The following is a 27,681-nucleotide window of genomic DNA, read 5'->3' as shown; positions in this document are numbered from 1 at the left end:
ATTTTGATGCATGCATAGTGCGTGAAAGTGTATAAAATGCTTAAAAATCCATGAAAATGCACAGAATGACATGCAATTCATACAGGGAATTACATATTTGCAAGAAATTTTATGCTTTCCTAGTATTTTAAATTGGGCTAAGATTGAGTTTTCAAAATTTTAGACTGATTTAAAAACTACTAAACCACTTTTTAGCCCGAGTCAGGGCTTATGTACCCGTCTTGTCCGTCTATCTGTCCGTCTGTCTGTCTGGTTTGCGATAACTACCGTAAAATTAATTCGATCGACTTAAGATTTTGCACAAATTTAGTATGGGTCAAAGGAGGAGTTAAGTTCGAAGATGGGCGAAATCGGTCAAGTGGTTGACCGGTGGGGGTCATCTGGGTGGGTGGGGCATTATGCACCAAAATTTCAAAATTGCCGTAGAAAGCTGAAATTTGGTGCAGAGGTTGATAATGGTTTCTAATGAAGGAATACAAAGTAAAATTGCAAAAATTTTCATCCGGAGGGACCCTAGGGGGTGACCCATACCGATTTTTAAAACTTATCCAATCGAGCTGAAATTTGATACATAGGTTGTTAATGACTACCAATGGAAGAATATGAATTGGAATTCGACACATTGTCACCTGGACAGACCCTATGGGGTGACCCATACCAATTTTTCAAATTCGTCAAATCGAGCTGAAATTTGGTAGACAAGTTGGTAATAGCTCCTAATGGAAGAATACGAAGTAAAATAAGAAAAAGTTTCATCTGGAGGGCCTTATTGGGCGACCCAATAAGGTGACCAGGAAAAAAAAATATGTGTGCACCAACAAATGTATACGAACCTAGTCACCCGCGTGGCTGGAATTTACATATGTTGCGTGTAATATTACTAGGATAATATCCTGAGAGTTTTAGGAAAAACTATACACTCGTTTCAAAGTTATGGTCACAGTCGATACGGGTGACCAAGGGGAAAAAATGTGTGCACTAACAAAAATTTAGTGATAGCCGATTACATTTGGTAATAGTGGATAAATTTTGGTATATGGGTTACTAAAGGCTCTTAATTGAAGAATTCGAAGTTTTAAAAATTTTAATTTGAAAACAGATTTACGCCTGACTCGGGCTATATCAAGTCTGCACTGTAGGTTTTAAAATCGAAATTAAAAGTTTTGGAAGAAAACTGGTTAAAATTAATTTCTCAATCGGCCTTAAAGTGTTCAATTTATAGAAATTGCAACATAACTCGGTATATGGAATGGATGTTGAGCAGAAAATATATTAAAAATCATCGTCGAAAAAGTAAGGGAGGCAGTCCGTATTTACATACATATATACATATACATACATACATAATGTCCGTAAAAATGCATACAGTTGCGACAAACGTTGTGGGGACATATGGGGACATTAACGTTGTGTGATACGAAAAGGATGGGCTTATTAACACACAAGGTCGGATTTTTATGAATTTCTGTCGGCAAAATTCCCCCTGCTTCCGCCGCCACTGTTTATGTGCATACGTACGTATGCATGTAATTTCACCACTCTTTAAAAACTTTTTCATTCGTTTTTCAAATTTAACGAAATTATAAATAGTTTGCAAATTAAATACCAAAGCGATGAAAATGCCATACACTAACACAAAAATTTTCAAATTAATCAAATATTTACAAGAATTGCAATATTTCTATATTATTTGCACTTTACGAATTTTTGTGCATTTTCATGCATTTTCATGCATTTTTCCGGATTTTAGGAATGTGTTATAAACATTAAAAAACATTTTTGTGCATCAATTTCATGCATGCGTTATTTAACAGTTGAAACACTGATACTACACAAATTTCCACCGTAAATCATAGCTTTAATTTATGGCGCAGATCTCCGCCTGGCTGAAGCAGAAGGGTACTTTGGTTCCTATCATTGCTATTTATTAGCAAATGAACTTCGCCTCCCCGGGGGCTACAATGGGAACCGTTGTGGGATTTGTAGAGCAGAAAACGGTCAAATGAGGGACGAGCCAAAAGTTTCTGGTTTCACCAACCACTTCAACACTCATCACAGCAAGTTCGCTAAACTGTTCCACTGCCCTCAGCCCGGATGCGGGCTGATGATGACAAATTTGATGACAAATCTCAATACTCATCTAATATCCTTGAACACAATAGAAGCATGCACAATAATGCAAACCCGGCGAATTTACAACTTAGTATGTTACATAAAGAACAAGACGCCTCTTGCGTTTTGATGATGTCATTGGGGGACAATGGGGTCATTTTTGAGGAGGACTTGATGGCATACAAGCAGGACAGCAACAAGGTAAGCTTACAATTATTTATATTTGATACTAAATAATAGTAATTATGAACCTTATAAACCTAGCCAAATTATAAATTAATTAGTAAAGGACGATCAATTACTACGCCCAATTATATACTAATTGTGGAATTTAATCTTAATTCGAATTACAAATTACTGAATATCAGAGCCGGAAAAATTTTGATTAAAATGGTTAAGGTTAAGATTAAATGTTTATTTTAATCAAGAAATTGTATCTTATTAACCAATAATTTTAATCTTAATCTCATTTTTAATCTACAAATCTTCCTCTTCAATTTTATCAAGAATTAATATTAGCATTAAAATCTTCCAATCTATTACGAGTAAGAATTATTCAATTCAACAACGAGTCGTTGTCAACGACATCCACCACTGATTTTAGAATTTGGGGTCCAGTATTTTAAGATGTTACTATGGTCAGTGTGTGTTGATTGCACGGAATTTTTTGGCGGAGGAATTACCCTGGGGGGCCTTATGGATTTATAACATAGTGTACATAGTGCACATTGGGACACAGATTTCTCTGGAACGGGTGGATGGATCCGCACAAAATTTTTTAGTGGTAATCTATATATATGTACCTCCACCCCTGTTTTTGTATTTTTCAGAAATTCGAATTTTGAAATTTGTAAAAAAATATTTCGAAAATTCGAAAAAACCAGAAATTTTTTGTTTCGATATACGAATTCCAGTTGTGGTTGCATTGAATAATGGTGATCAGATTTGATAAAATATGATAAAACTAGACTATTTATTACTGCTCCAGTAAAAATAGCCTCTATTATTACACACTGGTAATGTTAGTCTAACATGAAAAACAATGAAATCAATCAAGTTGAAGTGAACAAAAAATAATTTAAATATATTAAAAGTATAAATTTCATAATCATTTTGTTCATTATTTATAAATCATATTTTGTCATAGTTGTTCAACATAGCAACAAATAGAATTTGTAAATGAACATAAGAAATTTCTGGTTTTTTGGATTTGTCGAAATATTTTTTTTACAAATTTCAAATACGAATTTCTGAAAAACGCCCAAAAGGGGTGGAGGTACTTAGATATAGATTACTACCAAAAAATTTTGTGCGGATCCATCCACCCGTTCCAGAGAAATCTGTGTCCCAATGTGCACTATGTACACCATGTTATAAATCCATAAGGCCCCCCAGGGTAATTCCTGCGCCAAAAAATTCCGTGCAATCAACACACACTGACCATAGTAACATCTTAAAATACTGGACCCCAAATTCTAAAATCAGTGGTGGATGTCGTTGTCGAATTGAATAATTCTTACTAAACTCGCTCGAGTCCTCGTAAATCTGTGAATTTCAAAGCACTCTTGCCTCTCAGGAGGGGAGCCTCACCACCTGCCCCTCTCAGATCTTGATGTGCTTTGGATATGTGGTAGTGTCCCATGAGTGTACCAAAACCCTGAAGTGGTTTGACTCCATGGGCACAGTTACGCCCGCCACACCCACTCAAAGGCGCCAAAAACATGAAAAAAGCTGTTTTCACTTGTTCAAACCCTCGCCAAAAATCCAGTTGTGCTCGGATTTTGGTAAAATTTTCCTTTTTGTAATCCCAGATACTTGCTTGATCATATCCAGTAGCAATCTCAACTTTTTTGAAATTTTGAATTTTTTCGAATAATTCATCAGCTCGAAAATGCCCGAAAATTTCGAAAATTTCAAAAAAGTTGAGATTGCTACTGGATATGATCAAACAAGTATCTGGGATTACAAAAAGGAAAATTTTACCAAAATCCGAGCAAAATTGGATTTTTGGTGGATATTTGAATTTGGTAACTTTTGTGGTTTTCGTCCCTTTGAGTGGGTGTGGCGGGCGCAAATGTGGCCATGGAGTCAAACCACTTCAGGGTTATAGTACACTCATGTGACCCTACCACATATGCAAAGCACATCAAGATCTGAGAGGGGCAGGTGGTGAAGCTCTCCTCCTCAGAACTGTATCCTTAGAAATACGCCGACTTGTTGTTTTGCAGTTTCCTGAATGCGCTTATTTGCCTGTGGCGGAATTATTTTTTAAAAAATTGAGCCAATAAGATTTTTCAAAAAGCTGTAAATTTTCCAATTTTATCCCGATTTCAAAAATTAATTATCAATTTTTCAAAAAAATCATAATTTTGACGAAACACGATGCCCTGATTCAAGCGAAAAATAACTTTCTACATTAATTTAATCGAAATTATAAATTTCTCTGCTGGATTTATGTAATGAATTAACAAATTGCAATACTTATTTGCAATTTGTAATTTCGCCATGTATTTAATCTTGAGTAGTAATTATGAATTTTTAATGGTATTGTAGGAGTCGAAGTCGGGATCGGAGTATAAGTTCAAACTCAATACGACAAAGTCACGAGCCCAAAAGCTCATCTGCAATGCGCCAAATCCCACGCATGACGTAAAAGAAAATCTACGTCTTCCACTGGAGGATCTTAGTTTGAGGGATCCCGATAGTGAAAGCGATGGTGGCAGAAATGACCCCGATCGTGCAGAGCAAAAAGTGTTTGGAAAGAGAGGAGGACCACGTCGAGGAGGTCATGGAACTGGTCGCGGAAACCGTGGTAAGAATACATACATATTACATATTATGACTTTAAAATCGGGCAAATATTAATTTTGGTCGTTGTTAAGGTGGAAATACTGGCCGTGGTAGAGGAGGTAGTGTCAAGCCGGGAGCGTTGTCTGTGGACCCCAATTTTGAATAGGAATACTGGTATGAATCTTGGATGCTTCGTCGTCAAAATCTGGATATTTTTTTATTATCAACCCCGAAAACGATTATTTTATATATTCATTAAAAACCCGAAATATTGTTTTAGCATTTTTAAAATGTCACATTTTGTACTAAATATGTGTAGCTCAAGTCATATTTCCAATAATTAGCCGTTTATCTATGGGTGATGTTACAAATTGTACATGTTAAACCCGTAAAATGTGTACTCATGCATTTGTACATGAATAAAATTCTTATTTTGCTTATTGAAAATTTAACACAGAATGAAATAATCAGAATTTCTATTTTTAATTCTAAAAATCTATAAGGTAGCGACTTATTTATTATGGCCACAAGCAAATTTCTGCCACCAGTTAACCCTTCACTTCCATTAATGCGGACTGAAATAGGAATACGGAGCCCTTCAGGGATTACGTAATTAGACCATTCCGTCTTTTCCTATGGACTGGTCACTGATTGAAAGTGTCAAGGTTCCTCCTACTTTTTCAAGCACTAAAAAACTACTTTTGGATATGTAAAAAACATCAAAATTTGGAAATTTGATAAGCTTTCGAAAACTGAAAACAGAATTTGGTTATCTCTTTTCGTTAAAAAATGACAGCACAAACTTTAGGGGAAGTGCAAAAATGAGTTTGCCAATCTTGCGAAAATCTGATTTCCTTGATCGGAAAAAGGCTCGTGACAACGCCATTTTTCAAGGGATGCACCGGACAAAATTAATCATACACTATACGTATCTAAGGATCGTGAAAATGCTAATTATTAAATTTGGCCTTGTCGACCTGTCCGCCAGAAGACCAAAACACTGACGAGAAACATGAAAAAACTTTTACAAAAAACCCCAACAGATCCGAGCGGGTTGCACCCAGACAACTACTTACTGGGCCCAGGCTAAGTGTTAGTAGCTAATAATATTAAAACCGCTGGAGATAATGAAAATCTGACAAGTGCGTTGGATTCCTCGTGCGATTTTACATAAATAGCATCAATCAGTTTTTAATTGCTTGCAAAGCATATCAGCAGGGAAAATCTTGAAAGGACGCAGGCGACGTCCATTTTTCACCACAAAAATGGGACGAGAAATGGCGAATTTTGAAAATGTGACTGGAGTCGAGCGTGTACTTTAATTTAGTTCAACTGACTATAAAAACGTTCATGGGGACTAAATAGACTAAAAACAGTCGAAGAAAATTTTTTTGAAAACCTCCAAGGACCACACCCATCGTGAAGGCGCTGAAGGACAGAGTCCAAAAATATCCACGAAATTCCAGCGGAAAATAGCCTCACAGCTGACAGTGTAGATGCAAATTATCCAATGAGTACTCAAACTGAACCTTAGACTTGAAAGGTTTTGAAATGTGGTGCTTGCCACCTCTTGATGATACCCAGAAAGAAAGCCCTACTAAAGAAATGAGGGGCTCTCCTCAAGCGGTACGCGCCAAAAAAGTGAAGAGGATTCTTCTTACAAATGAGGAGATTTTCACATCGGGAAAATATTTTAACAAACGAGTTGATCTAATTTAAGCAAAATCGGTCAAAGATATCCTCTGATATAGAGAAAGGCCAAAAAGTCACATCATCTAGGTTTTGCGATGGTTTTGTCAGGTGGGAGCTAATTTGGGTAATTTCTCTACATTTTGTTGAAAATGGGGGGAAGGTGGTGGTATCGAATTTCTTAAAAAATGTTTTCGAGTCCGTGGTACATGCCCTAAGTGAGATCCATTTCAACGGAATCGATTTGACCTCTTAGCGGGACTCCGTACGAGCTTATAGTGCAAAAAATGGCCGAAGCGTGCCTAAAAAACCAAATTCCGGACTATATCTCCAATTGGGAATGGTCATCCTCCTTTCTGGATTTGAATGCCCAGATTATGAGAGACGGCCAAAGTTAGGGGCAAAGATGTGTTCTAAGCCATATAGAAGTCTGAAAGCTTTAAACAAATTTTTGACCACGAAATGGAGCAATTTGTCCACCGATTCCGAGCGTGCTCCAATCGAGGTCTGTAGGCCGCGTCCTCAGCTATGCATTAATGTTAGGGGAGGAAATTTCGGAAACCAAAAATTCTTTTCTACCTAAAAATTAACTGGCTTTCCATTAAAATTTACTAGAAATTTGTAGCACAAAAACTGTTGAAGCTACAGCGTTTCAATCTACTAACACTTTACTTGGGCCACCTAGTAAACATTTCAAAAACCTATCTTTGCAAGATCATAGTCAATAAGTTGGACTTCAAAACTTGCAACATTATAACCGCGCTAAAATATAATGAAGATAAAAAATCTGGGGCTAAAACAATTTGTGGAAAACTTGTTGAGAAAATGTTAAAATCGACTTCCAGAAGTTTCTCGTCGTGGATCATGAAACTACTGCCCCGTTGACCTCGAAGCGTCAATAATGCAAAGTTCTACTCATGTAGAAGTAAAAATGACGTTCGTTCGAAATATAAATTCAAAGCCAATGAAAATTTCTAATGAAATACATAAAATGACCGACGAACGACAGAAATTGGAGTATCTCAAATCCATTCGTTTCCACGAAGAATCTGAACTTTGGACTTTATTTGAAAGAATGTATCATCAAAAGATTGACTCGCTCTAACAGATACAAACGCGTTTTATTTTGGTCTAATATGAGTACGTGCTAGATGCCAAAACAGTGACAGGGTACCATCTAGGGGAAAAAACTGATTTCGCCAAGAAAAAGACATCGCCCCAAACGTACCTCAATGTCGATGCATTGGAAGATTTTGAGCATTAATTTAGAAACAATATACTCGGAAATAAAGGAGACCTAACAAATTTGAAAAATTTCTGCGGGTTATGGAGAAAACCATTATAGTAGTTGACGGAACGAGTGGCAAAGCGTTCATGAGAGGTGCTAGACAAAGCCTTCTTTCTACCGGTAGGGAAGGTGTATTTGGACCAATGAAGGATTGAAAAACTTCCGTCTCGTCATCGTTAGTATTGCACAAAAGTTTCATTACATTTGATTCATGAATTCATTTTTGGCAGGTCAAAATAACTTGACACTTTCAATCAGTGGCCAGTCCATATTAATATCTTCCGATATGTACATACATACGTTTGCATGCATGGGAAGCGGGTATTACCCCTTATTCGAAAGATTTTTGAAGCCATAATCTGTGAACGGTACTTAATCATTCAAATTATGATTTTCAAGCCATCAATGCTCTGGTGGTAGATATTTTTTCACCGCTGAAGGCCCAGCGCATAAAATTTTAACAAACCCTTTGTCCAACTTCCTTTGTGAAACTGGTGGAAAAAGATAACTTTATTCTAAAAGCGAACAATAACAACTTTCCCACAAGAATTAATGACACCTCATGTATTCCAAACCAATCAAAATGGATGACGAAATAATTTCGTCGACATATTTATACTCATAGCCATGAAATACCTAAACATACGTATGTGCATACACAAAAGAGATTTGCTTGCATATCGTCGCACTCATTCTAAAAAGACGTAAGTGCAGTCGATGTTTAATTTTAAAAAGACGTAACTGCACTCGATGTTTAATTTTAAAAAGACGTAAGTGCACAAAAAAAACTAGTAAAAAGACGTAAGTGCACTTTTAAAATTATAAATAGTAATTACTTGTTCAAAATTGTCCTGTCAATTGAAATTTGACTTTATTGGCCCCCCGTAGGCTAATAATGAAAGATTATTAAAAATTTAAAAACCACACCCTCAGGGGGTGTGGTTCTTGGCGCCAAACATAAGGTGAAAAAAATCCTTACTTTTATTTCTTTTCTCACCGCCATGAGGCAATTACCAAAGATTATTAAAAATTTAAAAACCACACCCTTATTGGGTGTGGTTCTCGGCGCCTATTTTGCTCTAAATAAAACATGGCATGTAATATATCACTTTTGTCAGCCCAACAATCGATATTCGACGGTACACACAAAATTTTAAAACCATAACTTTCAGGGGGAGTGGTTCTTAAATTCAAATCGAATTTTGACTTGATTACGCCCCCAAAGCTTCCAAAATTGAACTGTGACTTTGTTACACCTCCAAAGTTTCCAAAAATGAAGTTTGACTTTGTTACACCTCTAACGTTTCCAAAATTGAATTTTGACTTGGTTACACCCCCAAAGTTTCTAAAATTTAATTTTGACCTAGACAGCTGCACCCTGTTTGTATACGAAAAACAGCTATTATTTGTAATTGGGTCCGAAATGAAAATAATTTGTGTCCTAATTTTGCATGGCGGGAATATGCTTGTGAAAATATGGTTTCTAAAGTAAAATTTAACGCAAAGATCAATTATGGAGATTCTAATGTTGTGCAGATAACACCTAGACAGCTGCACCCTGTTTGTATACGAAAAACAGCTATTATTTGTAATTGGGTCCGACATGAAAATAATTTGTGTCCTAATTTTGCATGGCGGGAATATGCTTGTGAAAATATGGTTTCTAAATGGAAAGTAAACGCAAACATCAATTATGGAGATTCTAATGTTGTGCAGATAACACCAAGACAGCTGCACCCTGTTTGTATACGAAAAACAGCTATTATTTGTAATTGGGTCCGAAATGAAAATAATTTGTGTCCTAGTCTTGCATGGCGGGAATATGCTTGTGAAAATATGGTTTCTAAATGGAAATTTAACGCAAAGATCAATTGTGGAGATTCTAACGTTGCGCAGATAACAACAAGACAGCTGCACCCTATTTGTATACGAAAAACAGCTATTGAGGGTATTCACGCACCCTTGGTAACTACGTAAACAGCGTAAAATCCGTAAACTTACAAACGTTTACAAACAGCTTCCCGTGAATTCACTTTCGCAATTATTTTCGTAAAAATTTATCTGATAATTGAAACAAAATGCCGATCATTTCCAGAAAACGGAAATTAATGGAAGAAATTTGTGGAGCTGCATTTATTGATATAATAAATACCACGAACAGTGAAGGCTGTTCCTATAAAAATTTCGAAATTCAATCCTCCTAAATTCTAATCCTAAATCACACTAAATCTTAGCTGAATATATAACTTCTTAGAAATCGGTATCGGTGCCCCTCCCTTATTGCCCATCTGGTTATTTTTTGTTCATCTTTGACTTCATATTCGTTCATGAGAAGCTATCACCGTCAGCTTTTTGAGACAAGTTAGCTTTTTGAGACAAGTTATGAAAATCGGTATGGGTCACCCCAACGGGTCCCGGATGTGATTTTTTACCAATTCCACTTCATATTCTTCCATTAGGAGCCTTTAGCAGCCTCTATGCCAAATTTCAGCTCGATTGGATGATTTTGAAAAATCGGTATGGGTCACCCCTTCGGGTACCTCCAGATGAAAAATTTTCCAATTTCACTTCATATTCTTTCATTATGAGCCATTAGCAACCTCTATGCCAAATTTCTGTATCGAACAAATTTTTTTCTTCCGCAAATTGAGTTTACAAAATACTTTACAAAATTAAAAGACGCCTGTGAGCTGCGTAAGTTTACAAAAGTTTGTAAACTGATTTTCCTTGACAATTTTTGTAAAAGTTTGTAAACGTTTGTAAGTTTACGGATTTTACGCTGTTTACGTAGTTACGAAGGAGGGCGTGAATTGCCTCATTATTTGTAATTGGGTCCGAAATGAGAATAATTTGTGTCCTAATTTTGCATGGCGGGAATATGCTTGTGAAAATATGGTTTCTAAATGGAAATTTAACGCAAAGATCAATTATGGAGATTCTAATGTTGTGCAGATAACAACAAGTCAGCTGCACCCTGTTTGTATACGAAAAACAGCTATTATTTGTAATTGGGTCCGAAATGAAAATAATTTGTGTCGTGATTTTGCATGGCGGGAATATGCTTGTATCTGCGTCGCTGTATACTTGTGATGGAATATTTGCACTTCCATTTATAAAATAATGTATTTTTTCAATGCTTGTAAAATCCTCGCTCTGGCAGGAAAGACTAAAGAGTAGAAGGTCACTACTTGTCGGGCCCCGATTTCGATCTCCTTTGGATATGTTGTAATACTATATGAGTGTAGAAAAAGTGAAGGAGGGTTAGACTCCATGAGCCCATTTACGCCCGCCACACCCCCTCAAAGGCGCCCAAACCCCCGGAGTTGCCGCACTAAATTCATCGCCAAAAATCGAGTTTTGGTCAGATTTTCAAAAAAATTACATTTTTGTGATCCCAGATAGTTGCTCTATCATATCCAATAGCAAACTCAACTTTTTTGGAATTTCGAATTTTTTCAATACATACCCTTGGTCAGAAAATCTTCGAAAATATTGAAAATTTCAAAAAAGTTGAGTTTGCTATTGGATATGGTAGAGCAACTATCTGGGATCACAAAAATGTAAATTTTTTGAAAATCTGACCAAAACTCGATTTTTGGCGATGATTTTAGTGCGGCAACTCTGGGGGTTTGGGCGCCTTTGAGGGGGTGTGGCGGGCGTAAATGGGCTCATGAAGTCTAACCCTCCTTCACTTTTTCTACACACATGTAGTACTACAACATATCTAAAGGAGATCGAAATCGGGGCCCGACAAGTAGTGACCTTCTACTCCTAAGAATACGCCCATAACTTAATTTTAATTGAATCCCTTTCACTCTCTCCGCATATCGTTTGGTTATGGTCAAGCTAGGTTTTATTATGAACTAGAGTATAAGCCCGTCTCCCGCCGGGCGAGGGCTGATTTGACTTTCATAAAAATTGGATAGAATTGTTGACAACTCCAACCGATTAAATATTTTAGTTGTATTATAAGCTGAAATTCTTTGTCGCCGAGGAAGTCCAAGGAATTTATAAAATACCAATGAGTTGATGAAGATGATTTAATAAGAAAACTAAAAATTAAAATATAAGCAATCTAAAAAATCCTGATGCCATGCTATATATTTTTATGTGGTAATAAATATACGGTAACAACGAATGGATCGAAGGAATTAAATCAAAATAAGTATGTTATACCCGGTTCAAAATTTGTTAACATAGACATTTTTGACGTTTATTCGACATAATATGTCACATAATATGTGACCTTGGGCTTGGTCCAGCAACACCAGGGCCACACGGTCACTGGTGTTTGACATGTCAAAGTGCATACGATATTCGTGCTCGGAGTTCAAAATCTGTTACAATATTAGATTTGTCTAATTCATCAGAGGTCTGCGTGAAGGGGAACGTATTCAATTCCTTTCAGGTACATATATTTTATAATGTAAGAAAATCTGCAGTCTGCACATGAAGGGAATCCGTTACACATCCTTTCCATTCTTGTTGACCTCAGACGAATTAGCGAAATAGCAGCGGAAAGAAAGCGAGATATGAAACTGCAGCGATGGAAAGGAGTCTTGAAAAATATCTGATTTCAATTAGGTGCGTGACCTCACCAACAGATTACACCCAGGACTGGGCGCGTGACCACTTTCGATATGCAAACTCCCCACCTAATGTCCGGCACCCCGATTCCTCCCAGTATTGCTATAACTTTAGTTGACACATGAAGGGAAGGGAATCCTTTCCCCTTCCCTTCCCTTGATGTGAAGATTTTACTACTTCGCCTGAAGTATTTCCAAGGGGAATGGAAGAGGAAGGGAATTCCATTCCCATATGTGTAGGTTACGTAAGTGTATCTTGAAAATTAAGCAATTCAATATAAATATGGACTACCCATAAAAGGAACGGAATCCGTTCAGGGAGGCACACCCTCCCATTCCCCCCAGCAGAGCGATAACCATATTTGTGCCTGATCCCACCAATAGATCACACCCAACACTGGGGGTGTAACCCTCAAACTCCCCAGCTAATGTCAGGCAGCCCCCACCATTCCTTCTAGCATAGAGATCACTATAGTCCTCACATGAAGGGAACGGAATCCATTCCCCTTCCCTGCCCTTGTGAAGGTTTCATGTGAAGATTTCACTACTGTGCCTGAAGTACATCGCAAAAGAATGGATGAGGAAGGGAATTCCATTCCCTTATGTGTGCTAAGGAAAATATCCTGTAATTTAAACAATCCAATATACCTAATATAAGTATGGTCTACCCATGGAGGGAAGGGAATCCGTTCTAATTCCAGTGATCAACACATAGTGAAATTTATGTCACTGGTTTGGGAACGGAGATGAATGGGCCGGAACGGAACGGTATGTTCCTTAAATATCCGGAACAAAGGAATAACTAATGCCCTTCGGTACGTGACCTTACCAACATTTCACACCCAACATTGTGATATAGGGAAATTTCCATGATAATGTCTGGCATACCCATTCCGTCAAGAGCGATAACCATACCCCGGGGGGCACACCCTTCCCCCCACTCCCCCTAGCAGAGCGATAACCATATCCCAGGGGGGCACCCCTTCCACCCCCCCCCCCGTAGAGCGATAACCATATCCCAATGGGGCACACCCTCCCACTCCCCCCAGCAGATCGATAACCATATCCCAGGGGGGCATCCCTCCCACCCCCCAGCAGAGCGATAACCATATCCCAATGGGGCACACCCTCCCTTTTCCCCCAGAAGAGTGATAACCCCATACCAAAGGGGCACACGTCGTTTCCACATGCGACCGGATAATCGAACTTAATAAGTTCCCTTCCTGATAACCCAACCAGCAAATCTTAGATAACTGACTTATCAACTTTCCAACGCAGTTGATATGCAAATAACTTTCTCCACTTTCACTTCCGTTGCGGAACATTTGCTTTCACTTCCGTTGCCGACAGACATTTCCAGCTTATAATATAGATAATTTAGTATTCTAATTATGGTCAACTTGGATGCCATTATGATGAGAGTAAGTAAGTAAGTATTCGGGAAAAAAGTATTAATTATGATCAGTTAAATAGGATCCTTTAACTAATACTCTGGTGAACTTACACTGGTATATATTTACATGTATTTCGGAAAAAAATTGTGAAACGTTATCTTCCGCAACGGATAAATAAACATGAATGAACATTATTGTAATTTTCATTCGACTCAATTTAAATTATTAAAATTTTGGTATTTATTTTTCATACGCGTTAAATTTGGAATGTTTAAATACATATTTACCAATTACATACAAATCCCTTTTCTAACATTGTCGACCCTGCCGAACTAAGCGTCACGCTCTGAAGGAATAATAGATAACTCTGTCAACTTGTCATTTTCAGACGGACCGTCAAAACCTTCAAACCTTTCGTCATCATCATCTCCACTTTCTTCTCGGTCTTCTTTCTCATGTATGCTCACAATATGCTGCTTGATAGCAAAAATCTCGGACGAAACACATTTTCCACAAGCGCTGCACACAACACTATCTTCTCCATCGGGCCGGAAACGCATCTCGTGGACGGATGACGCCAAATGTCTCAACAATTTGGCCCTTTGCACAAACCGGTGGGGACATTGGGGGCATTTTACGGCATGTCGCACCCCACTCGCGACCTTTTTCTGATGAAACTTCTGTCTCTCTTCGGGATCAATGTGGACCTCAGTGCAGTGAATTTTTTGATGCGCTGATAAACTGACCGAATATCGGAACGCTTTTCCACACTTGTCGCAAACGAATGAATTGACTTTGCTGTGTTTTACGCCGTGTTTTGTCAAATCCTTGTAGTGCATGAATTTCCTAGGGCAGTGGAGACATTGGTGAAATTTGATGTTCAATCTAGCCAATTCGTCGTCGTCGTAGGTAATTTTACACACGGTGACTTCATGAGATATCTTTTGGCGAAGGCTTTTCAGGTGTTTGCCGCATTTTAGACAGGAGTATTCGGTTGGGGGGATAGTTTTGGAGCTAAATTCTGGATCTGTGGCGTCCTCTTCATTGCTATCGATAATAAAATAGAAATATGGTAAGTTCTTTTTGGAAATTAAAGTTTTAGAAGTGGTTGTAAAATTCTTTACCTGTTTCCGTCCACTGGGATGGATATTTTACGAACCATGGCATAAATACAATCTCTGCATTCTTGACTACTTTTACTCGTCAACAGATTTTTTCCACATTTTGTACAAGGCAGCAATTTCTTGTTCGTCTTACGTTTGACCATTTTGATGACAGGATTACTTTCTTGAGGAATTGACATGTTACCGGATGTGAGGAGTGGTTTCTGTTTTGTATGAATTGCGAAGTGACTGTAAAAACATATTTAATTAGTGTTCCTCTTGATTAGAAGTTGACTTCTAATTTTAATTTTAATAATTAAAAATGTGCGTATGTACGTATACCGATTGAGGTCACGCTGACAGGTATACTTTTTATCACAGAGGTTGCATGGGTATAACTTTATATTGTATCGCTTCAGTTTATCCGCGTCGTATGGAACTTGACAATTTACGATTTCATGTCGGATCAAACTGGATTTGTTGGAGAGGGTTTTGCCACATTTAGCACACGAAAATACGTTTTTCCCGTCACCAGCATCGTCACCAACTTGGTCAAAATTTGGACTGCGAAATACAAATTGCAATTCAATTATCCAATCAGTTTATCAAAATTGTAGACGTTAAATCAGATTTATCATTAAATTACTCGTCATTAGCATCATCTTCCAGATTTTCGTCGCTTTCTTTGCTCCCCCCAACTTGTCGCCACATTTTGGCAGCTTTCGCCTTACTTTTTCTTGGTATAAGAATTGGTCGCTCTTCATATTGAGGTTCCTCTTCAAAATCTGGGACAATTATCTCTTCAAAACTGTCGTCTAGCTCTTCCTCTTTAACATCAAAATTTACTAGCCCCTCCAAATCTGTGTCGTTATCTATTTTTCTCCTTTTCCTTTCCACCACTAATTTTCGCTTAGCTGCAAAAAAACAATTCCTTACTAAACAATTTCTTTGAAACAAAAACACACCAAACTCTATTAAAATTAACCAATTAACTCACGCTGTATTGTTCGGCTCATCGCTGACCTCGCCTTATCCAACAATCCGTCCAGCTCTGTCTGCATCGCGACAATTTCGTGATGCAGGGCGTACACTTCTTTAATTATGGGCAAACACCCCCCACAACTGTCGACCTGGTTGGCAAAGCAGTTGTACGTCGGAGGGGAGACGCTTCTCCGGAAGTGAGGCGTCATAAAGAGTTGTTTGAAGAGGGTGGTCTGCTCCTCGTAGCGGCGACGGGGTTGACCTTTCGAGACCACGGGGAACTTTCGACAGAGGAAACATTGCAACGAGGTGAGGAGGAGGTCGATGGAAGGGTCACGTTGTAGGAGAACGAATGCCGTTAAAACACCGTTCTCATGAGGAAAATGAATCGACATTTCTGTGATAAATACGAAATTAATCAATAATTAATGATAATACCGAGAAAAATGTTATAAATTTCTATGTTAGGATTAAATAATAATCAATAACAATACTGCTACTTATTTACCTATTTAGAATATTTATAATAATGCCGAATCTACATAATACTTCCGCACATTTTGAAATTGTTAATTGTACATAATATTTATTATACACTTATCGTGAACGTTATTTTGTTTAATTATCGAAATCTTGCTTAGCTATAAATATGAAATAAGTTTGTTTTCAGTGCAGTGTGTTTATGACTCCAGCAGCTGGCAAATGGAGAGCAAAAACATGTTGCATGTGTGCGATCGAGGCATTCAAGACATTGATGGTATTTAAAAAATGAGATGCATATACACATGCTTCTGTACATATTTACATATTTATTTATTACATCGTCCGATATCCAAATTCAGATCAACATTATTATGAAAAAAATTTCATAGTCAGGCCGACACTGCAAACCTGGACTGCAAACGACACGTAAACGGGACATTTAAATATGTGCTTAAAAACCAATTATCTAGTTTCCTACGTATGTTTTACAGTGTCGTAGAAAATATGAATAACGCACATTAATTTGTCTCACACATTATGTATATTGTGGCTTTAAAATCGTAAATTACGATTCGTAACTGTTCATGCAAAAGGTGTCTGTTGAGAAATCAGTCGAACGCAGAAGTTGTCAGAAGATGAAAATGCGACACCATGTTACAGTTATGAAGTCTCATATTTCCCAAAAATGTATCCAATAACTCTGCTTCCAATAATACATCCATACTCTCCAATAACTCTGCGAATACGAGTTTCTCATATTTCTCATGTTTCTCTCTCGTAGTTTCTCAAGTTGAGCAGCTCAACCAACAACTTGTGCAAGAATAGCAATAGCGCAGCGACTATATGTAGCCATCGGTTGGTAAGAAAGACGTGTACTTAATTACACAATGTGTATATAAAATAAACGGGATTTTTAACTACACGAATTATTTATGTACACAGTTCATAGACTGAGCTTAAGTCAAATAAATATATACTCCGTTAAAAATCTGGTAAAGTCTCCGTGTTGGTACTGATAAACTCCGTGTTGGTACTGATTTGGTAATAACTTTCTACAGGATTGAAAGTGATGTACTTTTGATTGAAATATTTAGGCAAGGAAATATCTGTATTTTTGGTAGTAAAAATAATTACACATTCTGGACATGTAAAGGGCAAGTAGTCAATCGTATCGAAATGAAAAGGAATTCTTCATCAATTCTGATGATATGTAAATGGGTAAAAATTATTTCGTGTTATAAATACAGTAAAAAATTGGAACACGCTTCATCTGAAAATTAAAAAGACGCGTCTCTAAAATTGCATGCACTTAATCGATTTGAGATAATCTCTGACGACATGCAACGAACTCAACATTGCATTGCTCGGGTAAACTAGGTATAGTTTTATGTACAAAAGTTACGTATAGTCTTACGTAATTTGTGGGTACATACAGCAAACGCACATACATATATACGTGACACAGATCGCATATGTATGTACATACGGTACAAAAACTCAGCATTATCGAACCAGCTGGGGCTCAGTATGTACAACCGGCCGGACAGAAAGCAGAGAATTATACGTACAATCTGTCAAAATTTGCCATACTGGCCCATACGTTTGAATATTAGTAACCTGTAATTATTCCGATATCAGTTGCTAGTATGTACCAACATACGTGTCCCGTCAGTAAAATCAGCTTAGTCATAGCATAACTAAAGAAGAGATAGATAATATTTAAGTACGTTGGTGAAATCAAGTTATGTTACTAATCCTAACCTAAGTGGTTAATATGTACATAAGGACATGGAATTTTCCACGAATTAAGTCTACGTCTTCATTTGGATTACCTTTCTTGTCAGAATGGTCTTGAAGTTTGTGGTGGTGACAGTTCACGCACATATTAAGTAGCTTGTCGCAAACATTTGAAAACGACATGGTTCTTAAATCTGAAAACAATGGAGGCAACAATGAAGTTGAGAATGGGGCAGAAATGTCCGAGTTGGATAAAATGCTTCCCGGTGGTGAGGAAGAGGTAATTAAAAAAATAGACTTTATTTTCCGTACACACTAAATAAACCGTTGTAACGTTAGAAATAGCTCGTCCTGAAACATAATTTGAGCATAACTTCGCACCGAAGGTGCAAAATAATCGGACAAATTAGATACCTAATTTTGACACAATCTTGCACCAATGGTACCTTACAATAGCCGCAAATACATACATGCATCGTATTTATGTATTTATATAATTCCGCACCAATGGTGGAAAATAAGCGGACAAAATAGACCCATAAATTTGACATAATTTCGACTTTTCCGACCCCTGCGGTGGGCACGTCTTACTACCGGTTATTCTGCACTTTTGGTGCGTATTGCATCAATTCCCCCAATTGCTTGGCACCATTTTGTGTCATCGCTTGTTCGCTTGTTAATATCCTATACAATGGACATGGTCCTATTTAATTAGCATCAATTGATGCTAAAAACTCATTAACAGACAGACGGACAGGAGGAATTCAATAGCTCTCATGCTACGCAGGACGAGCTAATAATGTGGTTGCGAAATGCATACAAGTTTTCATAGCTGGGAAAGTGAAGGTTTGTGTGAGTTTTGTATACAACCGATCCAAAAGTATGTAAAAAACGATCGGTCGAGAAATGAGTAATTTTTTCTACAAATATTTAGATAGCAATTTCAGTTGCGATGTTCACAAATCGCGGCCGAAGCGCTAAAACCGCTGTGCAAAATATTTGTTACCACATTGGGCGTACTCACGACGATGTTTTAATATTCGCATTGCAGCTCATTTAGCAAACTTGCCAAGCTCAAAAAAATTGTGTCGGTGAGGGGACTCGTAAATCATGACTTCACAATCTCGTAAATCTCGCAAGTCTAAAGATATACATACTTCTGAAAAACACGTATCTTAATGTTTTTTCATAAATTTCTGTAATTTCCCACGATACAGATGTAGTGATGGCGAGGATGAGTTTGCAAAATAATTTTCCGAAATTTACTGCTTAAAAGTCTCATGGTTTTCCAGTAAAAGTTTTGCGAAATTTCGGAAATTATGTTTATATACATATGCGAAGGTTAACGTGAGTATGACCATGTGTAGTTAGAAATACATATGCAAATAGAATCATATCTCCATTTGCGAAAAATTTGCAAATTGTTAACTAAACCATGTCTTTATTATCAGAATATCGGAAAAATCGTGAAATCCTTGGACCCCGAAACATCCAAAGTATCACTCCCATACCCGAAAGGCGTCGCTTTTATAGCACTGACCGAATTGGCTGCAAGATTCGCGTATTACGGGAGTCGCGCAGTCCTGACGATTTACATGCGAAATGTTCTCTCCTTCTCGGAAGACTTGACTACCACGATTTACCACGCTTTCCTCATGTTGTGTTACACCCTCCCGGTTATTTGGGGCGTGGTGGCGGACTCGTTTCTGGGCATGTATAAAACTCTGTGGATCGTTAACTTGCTATTTCTCGTGGGAAGTGTGGGGTTAACGGCGGGATCGTTTCCGGGACTAATGTTGCCACCAGTGTAAGATCTTTCAGACTTTTTTCGGGAATAATGACTTGGTATCAAAATTGTGTATTTCCTGCCGATTGACATCTACGAAGTAGAGCAAACTAAATTAAAAAATAAAAATACACGAAATAGATTTATTAAAAGTTTTCCTAAATAATTGCCAAATGTTTTATACATTCACCAAAAATTTTTAACTGCATGTGCCAGAATGCCTGAATAAATTCACGTAAACGTGCTTTATCATAGCGGTAACAAAATTTCACATACGCATTCTTAATATACTTAAGGACATACAATCGGTAACAATTTTACTACCAACTTATTCAGATAAAATACCACTATAATTACATTTAATAATTAACTGACTTAATTAATTTAATACATTTTAGTGAAGTCACCATTCTCAGCTTAATCTTAATGGCGGTCGGAACTGGAGGAATGAAACCTTGTTTGGTAAAAACGAAAGAAAAATTATATCGAAATTTCACCACATTTTTTGACAAAAACTTATCTTTTTTTAATTTTTAGGCCCCATTTGGCGGAGAACAATTCACATTACCACAACAGGCTCTCCGACTGCAGCAATTTTTCTCCATATTTTTCGTCGCCACGACAATCGGGAATATGCTGTCGACCGTGGTAACCCCCGTGTTGCGAAAGGACGTGTCCTGCCTCGGGAGAGAGACTTGCTACCCGTTGGCGTTTAGCGTGCCTTGTGTAATGATGCTCTTTGCAGTCGGTATGTAAAATGTGTGTACCAAAATTAATTATAAGGAAAATATGTAAATACAAATAAGTACAGAAATCGTATCATTTCGGACGTAGTAATATTCTTGGCTGGTAAACCATTTTACAAACGAAGAAAACCGGAAGGAAACATGCTGGTGAAAGTGGTCATGTGCATGAAGGTGAGTAAAATTTAAATGCCTTTTTTACATAAATGGCACAATTCACGTCAGGTTTGTAAAATTGCAAGATTTTATGGAGGGAAATATCGATTAAATTTTCTAGAAGGGATTAATTAAATTTTGATTAAATTTGCGAAATGTATGCAAAGTTTGTGAAACAACACCGATAAAAATAACCCCCAAAATTTGCAATGCCTAAATATCTTTAAATATAGTTAGTATATTTTGTAAATGTATATATTTAGCACGCAATCTTTGAATTATATAAATTAAACTGAAAATTAAAACAGTCTGTAAAACCGCACGGAGTGAATTGGATCGTTGAAAGATGATCCCTCAAAATTTGCAAGGTTGCAATAAATATAGTTTATACATTTTGCAAATATGTGTATATTTAGCACGCAATCGGAACTCGGTGGAAATCCAGCTCGCCAAAAAAGGCCCACTGGTTGGACCACGCTGAAGGAAAGTTTGACCCTCAACTAATCCAGGACTTGAAGGGGTTGTTGGGGCTGTTAATTTATTACGCGCCGTTCCCCATGTTCTACGCCCTCTTGGAACAATTAGGATCTAGATGGACGCTCCAAGCTACCAAAATGTGGGGGAGAGTTGGACACAATTTCTACATTAAACCAGATCAAATGCAGGTGTGTACATACATATTAAAAAATTGAGCGATCCCGTTTGATCTCAATTTTCACACTAAATTCATATTTGTTGGGCTAAATTAATGTAGATAATTAATTGGATGACAAACTAAAACGTTGTCAAGTTCGTAACGACTTCTGTTAACGAATTGTTTATACTATGTCGTATTTATTTGAACTAATTAAATATTTTTTTGCTTAGGTCAGCAACGCCATCTTCATGTTCCTCTTCACCCCAATTTTTGAAGGGATTCTGTACCCAGTCCTCGCAAAGGTAGGGCTTCTTAAGAGACCCTTACAAAGAATTGGATTAGGCCTATTTCTCGCAGGAATGGCATTCGTAGCGGCTGGATTGGTCGAACTGCGAATTCAGGTTTGGACTAATTTTTTTCGAATTTTTGCGAATTAACAATAATTACTATGATTATCCGCTACAGAATAACCAACCAGCAATCCTCTCAGTACCGGAAGATTCCCACGCCTTGAATCTAATCAACACGCTTCCTCCTGCTTGTCCAATACAAATTAGAGCGTCCTGGAGAAAATCGGACGGAACTGAAGCCGTGAAATTGGTCTCATTTGAAGAAAATAGTCCCCCCACAAAGATTATTTTGTTAGAAGACGAACATGTCCGGCAAATCGTACTGGAAGCTCAAATTACTGAAATACCTGAACATAACGAATGCCCAATTTTGAAGACTGACGCGATCTCTCAAAGAATCGAGTCCCTGAGTGCCTTACAAGAAATATTTATTCTGCTGGACGATACCGGATTGTCGCTAACTTTGGTTGTAAATAAGGAACCCCGGAATTCTCTAGCTCAATCGAGGGAGGGAAATTCGAAAATTCAGTAAGAAATCTATTCACTCTAATCCTAAGTTTAAAAATGGTAGTAATGCGTTCTCTGAAAACTTATCTGTTGATAATACATTGACCTTAACCTTTCCAAGGTGATAACATAATTAAGTAATTAACCGAAATTTAATTCTCTCATGTACGTAGACTTGTCTTACTGACTGATCGAGCGTACCTGAACGAATCGAATCTCATCCTGGAATCTGACCAAGGTGCACATCGAGCTTATATTTTCTCCTTTGAAGGAGAGACTGGAGAACAAAAAGAGACTGAGGTTACGATGGCCTATTCAAATATTTTAGAAGTCCCGCCAGGAAGGTTGGTACAAAAAATTTGCATATGTATATATGTGAACATTTATGTATGCATTTATTCACGCCAGGTTTATGCATAAACTTTTAAATTTCATAAAGTTATTCAACTCAATTATTCTTTTATAAATTTTGGCGTGGATAATTCCCCTAAAAATGAATTGCTAAAACTCATTTTAATTTTATTTCAATCAGATTTTCACTTTTGGTCGGAGACAAATCCAAATTTGACGTAAATCTTGCTCCTGGAGCGATCTACTCTTTACTACTTGACCGGCGAGAAACAACTACAAGTTCTAAATTCAACCTGATTCCAATCGTTGCTGGGAACGAGGTTCACATTCTGTGGCAAATTCCTCAATACGTTTTAATGGCGTGGGCTCAGATTTTATTTATCGTTTCGGGAATGGAGTTTTCCTACACGCAGGCGCCGGGAAGTATGAAAAGTGTTCTGGCAGCTTTGTGGAACTTGATGAACTCTTTTGGCAATGTGATTGTAATCCTGTCCGTATCGGTGCATTCTGGCGGGCATTATTCACAGGTGGGGTAAATATTTGGCATTTTAAGAGTATGATTAAGTAGTGTGGTAGCAGATTCTCAAATTGTGGTATCGAAACAGGATAATAGTAATGGTCCATTAGGGCGGGAAATTTATTAAGTATGCGGAATTCAATTGCTACATTCTTAGCAATCCAATAATAAAATAATACCAAGCAGTATGCATACATGACTCTATCAAAGTGATCTTGAGAAGTAATACCGAGTAGTTATGGCTCGGTATTAAAATTTTACCATATCCGCAGCAAATTTTTACGGACCAGAATAATTTTAGCACCAAGCGGTAACCACTATTAAGTATAGGGACTGAAATCCTAGTCACTAATCCTGCGACAATTCTGCTACCATTTATGTTAAATGTTGCTAATTAACGACTTATTTTTCAGGCAATGGATTACTTCCAATTTGCTGGGATGATGGGAGTCAATGTCATATTCTTCACTATACTTGCCGTTAGATACAAATATGTTGAACATTGAAAAATTTGGGAGGTTAATAAAGAAATGATATCAATTATTTAATACACAAATTGTAAATCTATCAAAATGTTTTCTTGCATCATGGATTTATTTCGTTTCTAATTTCTAAATTTTGAAAAACTCTGTTGGTTAGATCTAAAGTAGAAATTTTTGGGAAATTTCATGTTAAAATAGTTTTATACAGGTGTGTAATTATTACACATTGCAAGCAATTAAAACATTTTTATTTAAGTAATTATTTAAAATTTCACATTCATCATATACACAAATCAGAGAAAATGTATATAATAATCGGAAGGTTAATTACCAACACAATTTCCTTGGTTGTTATCATTGGCAAATACACCCACAATCGCATCCAGGCGCCAGTTCCTCCTTCTTGCAGAAAAATGCTACCGTGTCTGGGCTCGCGTTGTGGAAATTGGTCCATGAATTTTTGCAATCCAGATATTCGTAGCATTTCAGCTTGCATGGGGGCGTTTGTCCATCCACCTCAACCAGGAAGAAGAGGGTACCCACGAAAAACATGCAGAGAACGAGACAGGCCGCTGATTTCATGTTGATCTCTGGCACGAGAAAACGACAAAAAGTTTATGTAGCTTTGAGCAACAAATTGTAATTTCAAAAGACAAATTGTTGGAAATATTTTTTTCCTTTTTTTTTACCAAATTTCAGCTTAATAATCGAAAATGTGAATGTTTTTGAATTTATTCTTCTTGGCAATTGAATGCGGAGAAGTTATGTATGTATGTATGACGTGTAGTTATGTGCGGATTTTGGAAACGAGAATTTGTTTTTATACGTTTTGCAGTGAATATTTGTCTTGGGTTATGACAAGTACATATGCGCATACAAAGAGGTGTATACATGTTAGTAAAATTGCATAGCCTAAATAAACTAAATTATGTACAACTTAAATAACATTAGTTTAAAACGTAAAAATTTGAGTATGGATCGATTTCCTGTTGTCATGAAGGGTTAGACACAAAGTTTAATTGAAGTGTTGTATTTACATTGCTGATGCCGAATTTGAGATAATATGCGACAGATATGTATGATTACATAAATTAATACAGTGCACCCATGGGATAACAAATTTTAATGAACCTTCCTCATTTCATCCAATATTGAACCTATGGATATTTAGCACTGATTGTGAGTTTCAGAAAATAATATTGTTGTCTTTGTTATTATTGACATTAGTAGGAACCAAATATTGGAAGGTAACTAATTGAAAAATTACTCAGACTCACATATTTATATAACAGTCTGATTCATAGCTCGCAATAAATTGGCCCATGGTCCATGGTCCATGGTCCATGGTCCATCACAAATGGTCCATGGTCCATGGTCCATCGATGGACCATCTGAAAAATGGTCCATGGTCCATGGTCCATCGATGGACCACCTGAAAATTGGTCCATGGTCCATCGATGGACCACCTGAAAATTGGTCCATGGTCCATGGTCCATCGATGGACCACCTGAAAATTGGTCCATGGTCCATGGTCCATCGATGGACCACCTGAAAATTGGTCCATGGTCCATCGATGGACCACCTGAAAATTGGTCCATGGTCCATGGTCCATCGATGGACCAATTTTTTTGTGGTCCATGGTCCATGGTCCATCGATGGACCATCCGAAAAATGGGCCATGGACTATCTGAGAATTGGTCCATCATATGCAAGTCCCGCGCCCTTTTTGTGTATGCATATGCAAGTGAATTTAGAAGTTTTAAAGATGACTGCCATGATTGAGTCAGTTTCAGTTCAAGGAGGACTGTGTAGGTGGTATTAATGATATTCAGATATAAGCAGGAATTTATTATCGATATTAAAAGTAGAAGAGATTATAAAATTTCCTAGTCAGCTTTCATTGAGGTCTTTTAGTATAAATAAAAACTTTCCTAGATTTTAAAATGATATTAAACTAAGTTCCCCAATCCGGATTGGGAGAACCTACTCAACATCTTCGATATCACTATCTTCGTCAGAATCTTTACAGCTAGAGTGCATTTCTTCTGATGGGTCAGATTTTGGAGGTTCTGGATTCGGGTCGTTGGAGGGATCAAGATCTGGGGCTTCAATATCTGAAGTGTTCTCTGAATTTCTAAAGTACTGACGACAACATAAAAGTTTTTCTAATGTGTCAGTCTTTATTGAAGCCCGTCTCGCTCGAGCGATTGCTCCTGCAATTGAAAACAGCCGCTCGACGTTCCCTGACGTAGATGGAATGGCCAAATATATTTTTGCCATTTTTGAAAGTGTTGGAAATCGTGATGATTGACTTTTCCAAAAAAGAAGGGGGGAATCCTCTTCATCTACAACGAGGGGCATTTTCAAATATTGATCAATTTCGGATATTTGGGAATACTCGGGTGACGTAACGGCGGTCTTAATTTTCTCAAAAAATCCTAGTTTTGACTTTTTTTTACTGGAGCTGCCGTAGCTTCTTGTTCAACTTCAACAGTAGAAATATAGTGTTCCATCATTTCATTTTTTAACATGTCAATCACGTTGTCACGGGTAGGGAATTTTTGTTCGAATGGTGTACCATTTGCATGCCCTGCAAATTAAAAAAATAACTCATTATATATATAGTTACTCCCAGCCCGGGCTGGGAACTATATATTTTATAATACGTGTAGTTTTATTACCTTGAAAGGGAAGAGTCTTTATGCGAGGGTCTAATACAGCTGCTAAAATATATGCTTTGCTGCTCATGGCGTCAATTGTAACTATATTGCGAGTTTTTCCGTCAGCGTTCAAGATCCTTTCCCCTCTATCCTTATTGGTGGTAAACCTCTGAACAACTGAAGTAACGAGAGAGGCTTTGAATCCCAGCAGTTGACTTTCGTGCTTAGTGAAAACGTGATTGTCCGCATCTGGAATAAAAAATCGTTTGATTGTTCATGTAAGCAGTCATAAAATAGTTGGGTTGTTTCATATTTAAGTAACCTTTCACGGCATCCAATAAACCTGGAATCACGAGTGAAGATGTTACGTCATCTCCCTGCAAAGCATCAGTGAGATTGGCAAACGGCTGTAGCAACTTCAAAATTTCGAACATCATTTCTTCCATCTCCTTGGTAATACATTTTGGTATTTTGCCTTTCCCTGATTTTTTTTCAGCTTTAGCTTCCTTCAAGATCTGGTTTATAGAAGAAATCATTGGCTCCTGAATTTAAAAAAAAACAACATTATATTCCCTGTCCGGACAGGGAATGAGATTTCTAAGTTTAAAAACACACCTTATTCTTTCCGTGGGTACATATCCTTTTCAAACAATGATATTGCGAATTCCACCTGGTTGTGCATGGCTTAATTAAGCTGAGATCGCCATTTATTTTTTTTAGTTTCGAATAATAATGTGTGCTTTTATGGAAAAATCTGACAATTCCATTAACATCCTTAATTAAACTGACTACAAAATCATTTTCCGATATGGCGTCACGGATGGCAAGTTGAAGCAAGTGTGCAAGGCAGGAATTTCTTGGTAAAGCACTAGGGAAACCACAATTTTGTACGTTGGGTAAGGATTCATCCTCGTTTTCCTCGTCGGGTTGATGAAACCATTGACTGTTTTCGTCGTCTTCGTCTACATCAATATCTTTAATTTTGAAGGCCGACAGGATATTGGATGCGTTGTCAGCGGTTATAGTGGAAATCTAAAACAATCAATAAAATATATCATCTACTCGGCTCGGATAAGCTTCCAAATCCGGATTTGGTTGGTAAGACAGAATAGCCAACCTATTCTCTTCTTAGACCAAGCTCGGAAAATAAATACTCCTCGACCTTAATCTTAATGTTTTCTGCCGTGTGGGAGTCAGAGAATTCTTTAAATCCCAAGGTAGATTGACAAATCTTCCAATCCTTCTCGTATTGTGCTGTAAATCCAATAACTGAAACTTTCTGTCTCGAGGTCCAAATATCCAGCATGATATTCAACGATTTTGGTGGCA

The 27,681-nt window shown here is 37.4% G+C and overlaps 3 protein-coding genes and 1 long non-coding RNA gene across 4 annotated transcripts; 1 reads left to right on the top strand and 3 right to left on the bottom strand.

Moving 5' to 3' along the window:
• Window positions 1–14,070: 14,070 nt before the first annotated feature.
• Window positions 14,071–16,659, bottom strand: LOC110857222 (zinc finger protein 41). Its single transcript, XM_022105837.2, has 6 exons — window positions 16,452–16,659; window positions 15,960–16,340; window positions 15,609–15,876; window positions 15,305–15,526; window positions 14,984–15,211; window positions 14,071–14,906 (listed from the first exon to the last, which is right to left on the bottom strand). Exons 2-6 carry the CDS (start codon window positions 16,336–16,338, stop codon window positions 14,192–14,194), a joined length of 1,812 nt encoding a protein of 603 aa, XP_021961529.1. The 5' UTR covers window positions 16,339–16,340; window positions 16,452–16,659; the 3' UTR covers window positions 14,071–14,191.
• Window positions 16,660–17,941: 1,282 nt separating this feature from the next.
• Window positions 17,942–23,760, top strand: LOC110857301 (solute carrier family 15 member 1). The gene is made up of 11 exons (XM_022105917.2): window positions 17,942–18,443; window positions 19,615–19,970; window positions 20,348–20,411; window positions 20,487–20,697; window positions 20,784–20,866; window positions 21,265–21,513; window positions 21,716–21,886; window positions 21,951–22,363; window positions 22,516–22,686; window positions 22,875–23,220; window positions 23,624–23,760. The coding sequence occupies exons 1-11, from the start codon at window positions 18,345–18,347 to the stop codon at window positions 23,714–23,716; spliced, it is 2,256 nt and encodes a 751-aa protein (XP_021961609.1). The 5' UTR covers window positions 17,942–18,344; the 3' UTR covers window positions 23,717–23,760.
• Window positions 23,761–23,871: 111 nt separating this feature from the next.
• Window positions 23,872–24,530, bottom strand: LOC110857302. The gene is made up of 2 exons (XR_002548652.2): window positions 24,382–24,530; window positions 23,872–24,282 (listed from the first exon to the last, which is right to left on the bottom strand). It is a non-coding gene; the product is annotated as an uncharacterized LOC110857302 (long non-coding RNA).
• Window positions 24,531–26,111: 1,581 nt separating this feature from the next.
• LOC118438118 lies at window positions 26,112–27,658 on the bottom strand. The gene is made up of 5 exons (XM_035857900.1): window positions 27,515–27,658; window positions 26,968–27,384; window positions 26,675–26,894; window positions 26,374–26,601; window positions 26,112–26,282 (listed from the first exon to the last, which is right to left on the bottom strand). The coding sequence occupies exons 1-5, from the start codon at window positions 27,656–27,658 to the stop codon at window positions 26,131–26,133; spliced, it is 1,161 nt and encodes a 386-aa protein (XP_035713793.1). The 3' UTR covers window positions 26,112–26,130.
• Between the last annotated feature and the right edge of the window lie 23 nt (window positions 27,659–27,681).

The sequence above is a fragment of the Folsomia candida genome, unplaced genomic scaffold, assembly GCF_002217175.1.
Source record: "Folsomia candida strain VU population unplaced genomic scaffold, ASM221717v1 Fcan01_Sc018, whole genome shotgun sequence".
In the NCBI taxonomy this organism is placed as follows: Eukaryota; Metazoa; Arthropoda; class Collembola; order Entomobryomorpha; family Isotomidae; genus Folsomia; species Folsomia candida.
Note: the sequence above shows the minus strand (reverse complement) of the source record. Positions and strands in the feature narration are given on the sequence as shown.